At 40.1% G+C, this 13,052-nt stretch overlaps 1 protein-coding gene across 1 annotated transcript in view; it reads left to right on the plus strand.

Annotated features, from left to right (window-relative positions):
* The first annotated feature begins 8,176 nt into the window (after positions 1-8,176).
* NLRP5 (NLR family pyrin domain containing 5) overlaps positions 8,177-13,052 on the plus strand; it is a 35,686-nt gene continuing 30,810 nt past the window's right edge. Inside the window, 1 exon segment of the mRNA XM_033129300.1 lies at positions 8,177-8,573. Coding sequence (XP_032985191.1) covers positions 8,177-8,573 — 397 coding nt within the window.

The raw sequence follows: 13,052 nt of genomic DNA on the forward strand, positions 1-13,052 counted from the left end.
GTTTTTTCCCCGTGGAGCCAACCCACAAATGGTTGCCTGTTCTACGGATCATTCTGAGTCTGGGATGGCTGGCTCAGTGAGTTCTGGAAAATGGTTTCAAGCATGACCCTCAAACAGCTTCCTTGGAGGTACTGAGGGTCATTGTCAGATGGAGACTAGTCATTGAACTGGGGGCACCATGGAGAGAGTTCAGCCCACTTCCACTCCTGACTTCTAGATGTCTTTAGATATGTCATGTTGTCTCTGGGAATTGTCTGTCTCACCTACTGGAGTATTGGGAGAATTTAATTAAAAATGTACATGAATGCATTTTTGTTTTCCGAGTATTATTTATTTACCTGTAGACTGGTACATCGACTGTTAAGAAGGAAGAAATCTATTCCTTAACTTGTCCGGATAAAGAATCCAGAGGACATTGCCAAGAAAGATCATAACAGTGTCAGGGAGAGGGAGAATTCCTCCCCCCATCACCCTTTTTCAGTTCTTACAGCTGGACTAATAACACAATAATAAAATTGACACCAGACTAGATTAACAGTAGAAAAACCAATATAATATGTGCTCATGGCAGAATTACAATCTGGTGCTCAGATCATGAAAAGAATGTCGAAGAAATGATCAAACCAGATACCTATTTATACTTTTTAGACAAAGAAACAATAAATTAATCAGAAATTTAATATCTTTTAACAAAGAAAGTTAGTGCTCATCCGGAAGGCACCTACGCAAGGTTTGGGTGTTGGTTAGTGAGGACTCGAAACAAAGTTTGGGCTTGGTGATAAATTAGTAAAGCTGTCACCAGGCTTATTTATACATGCTCTCGACTCAATTCTTTTAACTCTTGTGATAAGTTGTCTGTCAGCCCTTATCTCCTGCAGGAGTGGGGAGGGCACTTACCTCCCACTTTCAGGAGGACAGAGAGGTCAGGATTTCCTTCTGGCATGGGCTGCTGCTGAAATAACGTTAATTCAAAATAATCAATATGCATTGTGGGATCTCTTGGGCCAGGCTGCCCTGAGCCCTGATACTAGCAAGTGATGGAAAAGAGAAATCACCTCATGTTTAAGGAACTCTTAAAAAAAAAAAAGCATGATTCATAACTTTGTAAAAATGAGTTTAATCCATTCATGGAGTAAATCAAAGCAAATTTTTCTTGGAACGTGTAGTGGGCTGAACCTAGCTCCAGACTGGATGTAGACAGTGGTGTCCTTTATTCTTTGTGTCTGCAGGACTTTGAGGAGGTCAGGAATGAGTACACAGGTGCCCTCCCTTCTGACACTTTGGGGAGGGACTTTACATCATGGGGCAGACCCTGAATTCTGTCAGGTCTGACCTATTCAGTACACAACGAAAGGAGTTAGGGTAGCATTTGGAACTCAAAGATCTAGAAAATAATCGTAGGGCTTTTTTATTTTGAAACAGTCATCTTTCTCTACATAAAGTAATGATCAGGTATGACCCCCTGCTGATTTCTCAACTCTCTAAAGGGGTTTTTGTTGCAAAAGTTGGAGCAGCTGAGATCCTCAACCCCACCCCATTCTTAAGGAGCAGACAGAAAGAAAGGCCCATCCAAAGTCAAGCTCTGTTACAGGTTAGCTTTAATTTGTTCTCCAGAGCCCAGAATGTAACAGCTGGAGCTGATCAAGCAGCACTAAGATGACCCCCCCCCCCCCCGGAATGAGGTGGGGCTGCCCCAATGGCCTTGCCTGCCATCAATAGGCTCAGAGGTGGGCAGTGCAAAGCCAGAGATCTCACCCAGTGATGTGCTCCCCCAAAGGGCCTAGGGATACCCCCTTTCCTAAAGCAATAAGGGAACATGCCTTGAGAAGAACAGGGCTGGAAGTAGCATGGTGGTTCCTGATCTCTGTGCACGTTGTTATATGCAAATCTTTAAAAGTACAACAGAAACCTGGCTTCCAGCCGCAGACGTCCTGACTTAATTGGAATGGGATGGGGCACAGTCACGGGGATTTTAAAAGTTCCCCGGGGGAGTCTAACCTGTGGTGAAGTTTGGGAACGGAATAGGAGATGTCGTTACTATGGTAACCACTTCGCAGTATATAAGTGTATCGAATCAACGCGTTGTCCACCTTAAACCCACATGGTATTGCCAAGTGTGTATCAATAAAGCTGGGCGGGAGAAAGCGATGGGACATAATCATTAATGTAGAGACTCAAGGCACAAGGGAGCTGGTGTTTGTTACCCGAGGTGGACACTTTAGAATGTTGGAGAACATGCTTTTGATAACAAACCGAAATGCCTACTGTGAGTTCACGGGCAACGCACATAATAGAGTCGTATGGAGAAAGTCGACTGAGCAAACAGCATCATTAGAAAGTGGTCAGTAGCTGCCAGATGAAACTTCCAGGTCATGGAGAAGGACACACACACGCACAATTGTCGCTCTGGGAAGACCAGGTGAAGACCGTGCGCACGCAGAGGCCCCGGCACAGGTACGCCAAGGGGCATGCGCTGTCTTCACCTGCAGGCTCAGCACAGGTGGGAAGGGGAGGGGCCCAGGGCCAGCAAGCAGCTGCAGCACATTGACCCTGGGCCCGCCCACTCTGAGCCGTGGCAGCCAATGGTCAGGGACAACGTCACTGCCCAGGATTCCCCAAAGCACGGCATCACGTGGTTACCAGTTGGGATCCGACCTGGCGGTGAGGAGTCTGGTCTGTGAGTGTGCTCTCCCATCTTGTTTCCAGCTCCTTTATCCCCCCTTTCTTCTTCCACGACTGATAAGAACTTATTCACTGAGCCCTGGTCTGTGTTCCCACCATCTCCACTTAGACTAGTGAGAGCCCAGGACCCAAATATACCCTTTGAAAGGATGAAGGGTCCCATTTATGTTTGGGGTATTTAGGTACGTGCCTTACCCTTTCCAGTCTCTAGGTCCAAAACAGAGGACATAAGTGGGGTGTTGTAGCTCCAGGTCAGGATCAGCTGATGTCTCGTCCACATTTTGTGGGAATATGGGTGTTTGACTGTGTTCACTGTAACTACGTTAACTATGGTTTACCAACATCCATCCTGAGGGTGTGCTTTGTCAAGTGAGGAAACTGAGTCGCTGGTGCGTAACCAGCTTTACCTGGGTGCCAAGATAAAGCCAAAACGAGGCCCTGTAATTTTAAGTGCTTCTGTGCGCTCATTGAAGACACCTGTGGTGTCACAGGAGCGGCAGAGAGTGTAGCGAAAGGATGGGACAAAATGAAATTCTGACAAGTCTTTATCCTCAGAAAGTAGTCTTAACCACCAGTCTTAATTCACAGCCTCCAACCTATAATCCTGCCTGGACTGGAATAGTGTCCTTCCCGTCTCCCCAGTCCTGCCCCAGTTTTACAGAACAAGTGTCCGTGTGCCTACCCCAAATTACCCTTTTCACCTGGGCTCTAACCCCACCCACTGGTCTGTCCTTTGGTTTGATTCCTCAGTGTCCACTCTGGGGTGTATTGGGAAAAGTGGAGACTTATGTCAGATGTGTCTTAAAATGCTTTTCCCTAAAAGAGAGCGAACCTTTTAACTTGTTACAACCTCAGCTTTCAACTCTGTAAAGTGAGGACAGTAATCTTCCTACACTGAGATTATTTATGGAAAGTATAAGTGAGATGCTGTCAGTCACCTAAGACAGGATTTAGAAAAGAATACCCACTCCTTTTCCTTCTTTGCTGCTCTTCCTTTGCTCACTCTTAGTGGGGTGCATATAGACTGTCTCAATCATCTGGTCCTAAAAATAACTCGTCCTGCATCATACTGATTTTTTTCCCCTATCACTCAGGGGTTTGCAGCTTTTTACAGGTTCAAAGGTTTTGAACCTGTAAAAGGTTTTCAAAGGTTTTATTCAAACCGTGTATAGATAAATGTGTTCAGGGGTAGCCATCTGAAATTCATTCTCTTTTAAGTAAACTTCCCTTATTAATTCAATCGCTTAGCCAAATAGCTGAGAGATTTCGGGGGGTGGGGGGTGGTTTCTTGTGCTCTGTTTCCAGTCTCCATGTATCCAGGTTGTTTTATGTTAGAGGTGAAAAATGAGGAAATCTTAATTTACTTTTAACCTAGGAAGTTTTCATTGTTCTGTGGTTAGGATGCAACCTTTTAAACTTGTTCTTAGAAATAAGTATTTTTTTCCTTTTAACCACCAATAGGGTCAATATTTTTCTTAGATAATATATGGGAATGTGCACAAATGCTTATTCTTGTGTTAGGTTCTGTTTTGAGTAATTCAGCACAAAAACCTCCTCCATCATCAGTGACCCCTGTCGTCCTCGTTCTCTCCCTCTTATTCATAGACCAGTAATTGTAATATCTCAATTATTTTAGTAAAATGCATTTATTTCTATTAGCTTCCACTACTAAAATGATGTTTTCATGGGAGATACCTTTTATTAGTTTTGAAAAAGCAAACAATATGAGAAGGTAGAAAGTGAAATGCGTCCTTTCCTTGGCATGTTTAGTTCACCCTCCCCCCGCCAGTCAATCCATTTCCGCTATCCCACCAAAATAGTGTGTGTGTATGGGGTGGGGGTGTTAATATCTTACAGGCTGACCATTCTGTGCCAATTGTCAATCAGGCGTTTTTAAGGATGCAGAGTATGTCAGTGCTTGAATTAACGCACCTGTTATTGATCAAACCCAAATGGCCTTCAGTCTTGCTGTTGCAAACAAGACTGTCTGTTATTTACGTTTAAAATGCATAGGTCTTGCCAAATTACCCTTCAAAGAGATGGCACATTTTTTTCCTCACCCACAACAAAGCAGTAGGTGATCAAACATCATGGACATGGCCAGCTTGGTATGTCCAACATGGTGTGTCCTTGTAATTCTTATGGATCATTATTATCTTCCATGACTATGTTGATTTCAAGTACGTTTAAAAGCCATGTTCAGGTTTTCTGAGCTGTTCCAGTCCTTTGCTCATTTTAATAAATTGAACTATTGGTAACTTTCATCAACTGGAAGAGCTCCTTCTGTAATGTATTCTTTGTCCTGTGTTTCAAATGTAATTATACCAATTCATTTTTAGAGCTTCAAAGTTTTTTGGGAAGGGGGGAGGGTTTTGAGTTTAATGAATTTTTGTTGTCTTATTTGTCTCATTTCTACTATAGATTAAGACATTCTGTTCCAGCTGTAAATTATGTGGGGTTACATGTGAAATAGGAATTCGCAAACATAAATGTTTTTAAAATGTAGCATCTCTCCTATCTTAGACCCTAGAACAGTGACATTCTCTCATAGAAGTTATGGTCTAACTTAAACATTAACAAAGTAAATAAACTTTTATCCAGAATTTTCTTGTCTGTTTTTGGCATTTTATAAGATCTTTAATGAGCGTCTAGTCCCAATAAAAATATCAGCAGGACTTCTGGGATGATATCATACTGATTACTTTAAGGACAATTGGTATTTTGAAAATATACAATCCATCTTTTCCCATCAAGTTTTTTTTTAATCTCTCACAGGCATTTTAAAGCTTTCAAACTGGACACTTCACTTTCCTAAATTAGACACATTTTAATCTCTGTAGTTGCTGCAGTTAATCTGATGTCTTAGGTTTTCTGACTGGTTATTAGAATTAGGGTGGGATTTTGTTTTATTTTGTTAAAGTGGTATTTTCAATGTCAAATTTGTTACCAACCCATTTTAACGATGACTTATGATTTATAATAGTTTTTCGAGTGATTTCCTTGCCTTTATCAGGCAGAGACCCACCTGCAAGTGTTAATATTTTACCTTTCTCTGCCACTTTTATACCTCTCATTTCTTTGTCCAATTACTTTGCTACAGAATTCATTAAATAATAGTGTAGAGAGCACAAAACTGAGTAGGAATGCTGACAGCTAACATCCTCATCTCTCCATGTGGGGTCAGCCGACTCCGGCCTCAGGGCCAAACCCAGCACACTGACTGTTTTGGTAAATGTTTTTGTTTGTTTCAGTTACAGTTGACATTCAATATTTTATATTAGTTTCAGGTGTATAGCATAGTGGTTAGACATTTATATAACTTACGAAGTGATCACCCCGATAAGTCTAGTCCCCACCTGGCACCGTCCATAGTTATTACAACATTATTGACTATGTTCCCTGTGCTGTACTTCACATTTGTGACTATTTGTAACCACCAATTTGTACTCTTAATTCCTTCTGGTTTGGTAAACGTTTTATTGGAACACAACTTCCCAAATGGTTACATATTGTCAATGGTCATCATTAGTTACAATAGAGACTGAATAACCCACAAAACTGAAAATAGCTGGCCCTTTTCAGAATGTTTGCCGACCTCTGCTCTGTGCTTTAAAAAAAAAAAAAATCAATGTTTCACCACTAAGTATATTTGCTTTTATTAGTAGAAAGTTTTAATTTGTTGAAGGATGTCTAGTTTGAATTTGCAAAGTGTTTCTCTCGTACTATTTATACATTCCTTGAGATCATATGATTTTCTCTATTTTTCTGTGAAATGTGGAAGACTCACTTTGTTCTGTTTTAAACCTACTTTTTTCACGGGACTGTGTATGGCCACGACTCTCTGCCCTAAATAGAAGCTGTCCTCCTGTGTGTGTGTTTTGGGTTTTTTTTTTTTTTTTTTTTTGCTTTTTAGCTATTTCTCTTCTGAGTCCTAATTCTCAGCACTGGCGCCAGTCTATTTATTTAATGCGGCCTTTGTACGGGGGTTATAGTCTGTTTCTTTGTACAAAGCTCTTCTTTCTTGTGACAAAATACTGGTAAAAACTGACTGCAGTGTAGAGATGCTGCTAATGCTTCAAACTTGAGGTCATCGTGCCTACGAAAAGACTTACAAAGAGAAACGGAACTGCTTTTAGTAAAAACCATAGGCTCATATTCTGCGCTTAAGGACCAGTTGAGGTTTCTGTTCCACATGGAGAGGGGAAAAAGTATTAACCACTCATAAAAGTTTTAATCATGTGAATAGCAAACAGTAACATAAAAAGACATTATCCCCCCCAGAAGGTCAGTGGGTTCATAGAAATCTTGCCTCTTTTGACAAAATTAATTAGGAACTCCAAAGACTGGATTAGATTGACTTCAAATGCCTTATTTCCTAATCTGCAGAGTTACCAAAATATAAGGTTATCTCAGCTTCACCCACACACCCAGAAATCAAACAATTAAATCCTAAATCTAAACGTGACCCCGAGCACTTGTTTAGGAAACCTTGTTCCCACTGTGTAACCATTAGAGCAGATGTTATCCAGGATTTCACTCATTTGTGTTCCTTCCCTGAAATCTCACAAAGCCCTCGGAAGTACAGGTACTGTGATTCCCACCTGTCAGAGGAGAAAGCGCCCAACCTCAGAGGTTCGGTCACTTGCCCAAGGTGATGTATCATAAAGTTAGTGGAGCAGGAGTTGAATTTAGGGCTGTCACTCTGATTTCAGAGCCCTTGTAATCACAGAAGTAGACACCCTCTTAAAATCAAATTACCTGTGTGGGATGTTTTCCCCGTTTTAACTGTGGTATTGACAAATAAAAATTGTATATATTTGCCATTTTGTGTGTGTGGTGAGAACATTTAAGCTCCTCTCAGCAAATGTCAGGTACACAATATGGTAATGTTAGTTATTGTCACCTCACTGTGCATTAGGTCCCCAGCACTTATCCATCTTCTACCTGCCACCTCTGGCAGCTACCAAACTATTCTGTTTTCATGAGTTTGATTTTCTTAGAATCCACCTCTGTGGAATCTAAACCTTCAGACTGGGCACCGTGAGGACACAGATGCCGTCTGCCACAATTACTAACACTAGCAATTCGTTGTAGCAGAACACTCTCTGGGCTAGAAAGAGAAGATGGAAGAACGCAAGGGAGGAAACTACTCGCTTCTCCAGGAAATGGGTCAGTCTGTGACCACTGTCTGTGGAGCGCTACCTCTGAGCTATGTTGAGTACAGCGTCTTAGCCAAGGGCACTCACTGACAAGGGCTTTGACTCCTACTCCATGCCCGGTACTGTTCCAGGAACCAGGGATATAGGTAGGAAAATAGCCCACAACTTATAGTCCAGTAACAAGATAGACAGATAAAATGGCAAGGAATTTTTAGTGTATAAAGAATTGTTACCTGGGAGTTGGGCTTCTCTTGGTATGTTTCACCAAAGGCATAGAAAAATGTTGGTCCTTCTACTGAGTTGATTGAGGTTGGTTGTATGAACGTGATCATTTAATGCAAGATTCTCTTAATCTTGTCACTCTTCCAACAGGTCCCATTTGCTCTCTACTATCAAAGAGTCTACTTTTCCATCAACACTTGAGCCCTCAGCCTTGACTTAAGATGGGAGAAGCCAACTTACCCTCCCTTTCCAAGTGCGGACTACAGTGGTGTTTCAAGCAGCTGGGAGAAGAAGGGTTTGAAACATTCAAGGACTTAGTAAAGGAAAAAGCTTCAGAACTGGCAGCGTGCTCTTTTCCGTGGATTGAAGTGGATAATGCCAATATGGAACATTTAGCCTACCTCTTGCATGAGCATTGTAGGGGACCTCTTGTCTGGAAGATATCCATAAGTATCTTTGACGAGATGGACCTGCCAGCACTCGCTCAGAAGGCAAGGGATTACATGGAAAGTGAGTAAGACATGGGCCTACCTAGGGGTAGGAGACAAGCAAGGGGGACCTGCAGGTCCCATGGGAACAGGGAGGGTCCCATTGTCCTCTCATTGGGTCCACCTCTACAACTTGAGTCTAAATCCTGAGAAGCAACTCATTGGTCACCCTCCCTGGCTGGAAACTACTGTAGTCTCTAGCCTATGAAACAACAAAGGACGAGAGATGGGTGGAAGACCCTCTAGCCAGTCAGAATTTAGTGGACATTAATAGAAAGGATTCAGAGTTGTGAACACTAAGCCTGAGTTCTGGAGCTGCCATCTGTTACATGTGTGACTTTGAGCAAGCCCCCTCCTCCTCTGACCCTTGTATTCCACATCTTGCGACAGTAGCTGTGATGTTCATACAAGCCATTGCAAGGGTTTGATAGGATAATGTATAGAAAGTGGTTAATGAAGCTGAATCCGTCTTTTGAGAACATACAGTTGTTGTACAACAGGCATCTTGCCCCAGGCTGAGGGACCAAATTCAAGGAACTCTTCCAGGGACTGACCTTACTCAGACCGTGAGTGCCATATTATAGGGATGTACTTAGATCAACAGGTGGATTAGGTGGATTATCTTAGGGGGGTTAAGGGGAAGGTAGTAAGAAATAAAAATCATAGCTCTCCTTCACTCCTTCATCTGTGGACAGAAAACTTAGACGAGTCCCACATGTGGGCAGTCAGACTGGCCTCAAAGACCACAGGTGGCACATGCCTAGAGGTGACCTGGCATCTGCAGCTACAAAGGACTGTTTTTTTTTAAGTAAAGTTTATTGGGGTGACAATGGTTAGTAAAGTTACTAGGTTTCAGGGGTACAATTCTGTATTACATCGCCTATAAATCCCATTGTGTGTTCACCACCCAGAGTCAGTTCTCCTTCCATCACCATATATTTGATCCCCTTTGCCCTCATCTGCCAGCCCCCTCCCATCTTTGTCTCTGGTAACCACTAAACTATTGTCTGTGTCTATCAGTTTTTGTTTCTTTGATTATTTTGTTCCTTTGTCGCTTTCAGTTTCATATTCCGCATACCAGTGAAGTCATATGGTTCTCAACTTTTTCTGACTTATTTCGCTTGCCATAATCTCAAGATCCATCCATGTTGTAGCAAATGGCACTATTTCATCTTTTCTTATGGCAGAAAAGTATTGCATTGTGTATATATACCACATCTTCTTTATCCAATCATCTAACAAAGAACACTTTAGTGGTTTCCATGTCTTGGCCACTGTAAATAAAGCTGCAATGAACAGTGGAGTATATATACCTATACAGATAAATGTTTTCAGATTTTTTTGGGTAGGTACCCAGGAGAGTGATTACTGGGTCACATGGTAATTCTATCCTTAAGTTTTTGAGGAACTTCCACACTGCCTTCCATAGCGGCTGCACCAGTCTGCATTCCCAACAACAGTGTATGAGGGTCCCTTTTTCTCCACAGCCTCTCCAACACTTGTTACTATTTGTCTTGTTGATGATAGCCATTCTAACTGGTATGAGGTGGTTTTTATTTTCATTTCGTTGTGGTTTTCATTTTCCTTTCTCTGATGGTTAGTGATGTTGAGCATCTTTTCTTATGTCTGTTGGCCATTTGTAGGTCCTCTTTGGAGAAATGTCTATTCAGGTCTTCTGCCCATTTTTTAATTGGATTGTTTGTTTTTTTGTTGTTGTTGAGTTGTATGAGTTCCTTGTATATTTTGGATATTAGCCCCTATTGGAGATACTGTTTGCAAAAATCTCCCATTCGGTTGCTTGCCTCTTTATTTTGTTGATGGTTTCTTTTGCTGTGCAGAAGCATTTTAGTTTGATATAGTCCCATTCATTTATTTCAGCTTTTACTTCCCTTGTCTTTGAGGTCAAATTCATAAAATCCTCTTTAAACCCGAGGTCCATACGTTTAGTACCTATGTTTTCTTTTATGCAGTTTATTGTTCCAGGTCTTACGTTTAGATCTTTGATCCATTTTGAGTTAATTTTGGTACGCTTTGACAGATAACAGTCAAGTTTCAATTTTTTTGCTGATGGCTTTCCAAATCTCCTAGCATCATTTATTGAAGAGGCTGTCTTTTCTCCATTGTATGTTTTTGACTCCTTTGTCGAAAAGCATCTATCCATATTTATGTGGGTTTATTTCTGAGTTTTCAATTCTATTCTATTGGTCTGCGTGTCTGTTTTTCTGCCAATACCATACTGTTTTGATTATTGTTGCTTTGTAGTACAAGCTAAAGTCAGAGAGTGTGATACTTGCAGCATTGTTCTTTTTTTGTAGGATTGCTTTGGCTATTTAGGGTCTTTTCTCAGGCCATAAAAATCTGATGAGTTTTTTTGTTCTATTTCTTTAAAAAATGCCATTGGGATTTTGATGAGGATTGCATTAAATCTGTATATTGCTTTAGGTAATATGGCCATTTTAACTATGTTGATTCTTCCAATCCATGAGCATGGAACGTCTTTCCATTTCTTTGTGTCTTCTTCAATTTCTTTTAAAAATGTCTTATAGTTTTCAATGTATAGGTCTTTCACATCCTTAGTTAAATTTATTCCTAGGTATTTTATTCTTTTTTGTTGCAATTGCAAAAGGATTTTTTAAAATTTCTTTTTCTGAGATTTCATTGTTAGTATATAGGAATGCAGTGGATTTTTGTAAATTGATTTTGTAGCCAGCAACTTTACTTTATTCGTTTATTGTTTCTAATAGCTTTTTAGTGGAGTCTTTAGGGTTTTCTATATATAGCATCATGTCATCTGCAAAAAGTGACAATTTAACTTCTTCATTCCCAAGTGGGATGCGTTTTATTTCTTTCTCTTGCCTGTTTGCTCTGGCTAAGGCTTCCAATACTATGTTGAAAAGCAGTGTATCACCACTGGGGACAGCCCTGTCTTTTCCTGAACATAGAGCGAAGGGCTTCAGTTTTACACTGTTAATTATGATATTAGCTGAGGGTTTGTCATATATGGCCTTTATTATGTTTAGATGTTTTCTTTCTATAACCATTTTATTGAGTGTTTTAATTATAAATGGATGTTGTATCTTGTCAAATGCTTTTTCTGCATCTATTGATATAATCATGTGATTTTTGTCCTTTATTTTGTTTATGTGGTGTATCACATTGATCAATTTTCATATGTTGAACCATCCTTGTGCCCCCTGGAATGAACTCCACTTGATCGTGATGAATAATCTTTTAAATGCATTGTTGCGTTCGATTTGCTAGAATTTTGTTTAGGATTTTGTTTAGATATTGGTCTGTAATTTTCACTTTTTGCATTATCCTTACCAGGTTTTGGTATCAGGGTAATGTTGGCCTCATAAAATGAGTTAGGGAGTATTGTCTCTTCTTCAATGTTTTTGAAGAGTTTGAGGAGAACAGGTATTAGATCCTCTTTGAATGTTTGGTAGAATTCACTAGTGAAGCCATCTGGTCCTGGACTTTTGCTTTTGGGAAGGTTTTGGATGACTGATTCAATTTTCTTACTATTGATCAGTCTATTTACATTTTCCAGTTCTTTGTGATTCAGCCTAGGAAGACAAGTTTCTAAGAACTTGTCCATTTCTTCTAGGTTATTGAATTTGGTGGCATATAGTCCTTCATTGTATTCTTGGATGATCCTTTGTATTTCTGTGGCATCCATGAGAACTTTCCCTCTTTCATTTCTGATTTTGTTTATTTGTGCCTTTTCTTTTTTTTATCTTAGTGAGTCTAGCCAAGGGTTTGTCAATTTGGTTAATCTTTCAAAGAACCAGCTCTTGGTTGCGTTAATTTTTTCTATTGTCTTTTGCTCTCTGTTTTATTTAGTTCTGCTCTGATTTTTATTATTTTCTTCCTTCTGCTGACTTTAGGTTTCATTGGCTCTTTTTTTCCTAGTTCTTTAAGGTGTAATGTGAGGTGTTTATCTGGGATTTTTCTTCTTTCTTGAGATAGGCCTGTAATCATATAAAGTTCCCTCTTATTACTGCTTTCACTGCATCCCAATAATCTTGATAGGATGTACTTTCATTCTCATTTGCTTCTATTATCTTTTGATCTCTTATTTCTTCTTTAAACCAATTGTTCTTTAAAAGTATGTTGTTTAATCTCCATGTATTTGTTTTTTCCTGCTTTCTTTTTGCAGTTGATACCCAATTTCAAAGCCTTGTAATCACAAGAATATGCTTGGTATGATTTCAATCTTCTTAAATTTGCTGAGGCTAGTTTTATGTCCCAATATATGGTCAATCCTTGAGAATGTTCCATGTACACTAGAAAAAAATGCATAGTCTGATATTTTAGGATCAAGTGCTCTATAAGTGTCAATTATGTCCATTTCATCTAATGTGTCATTTAGGGCTGCTATTTCATAATTTATTTTCTGTTTGGATGATCTATCCATAGCTGTCAATGATATATTTAGGTCCCCTAGTATAATTGTGTTTTGGTCAATTTTCTCCCTTTAGTTCTGTTAGTAGTTGCTTGG

The sequence above is a fragment of the Rhinolophus ferrumequinum genome, chromosome 15, assembly GCF_004115265.2.
Source record: "Rhinolophus ferrumequinum isolate MPI-CBG mRhiFer1 chromosome 15, mRhiFer1_v1.p, whole genome shotgun sequence".
NCBI lineage: Eukaryota > Metazoa > Chordata > Mammalia > Chiroptera > Rhinolophidae > Rhinolophus > Rhinolophus ferrumequinum.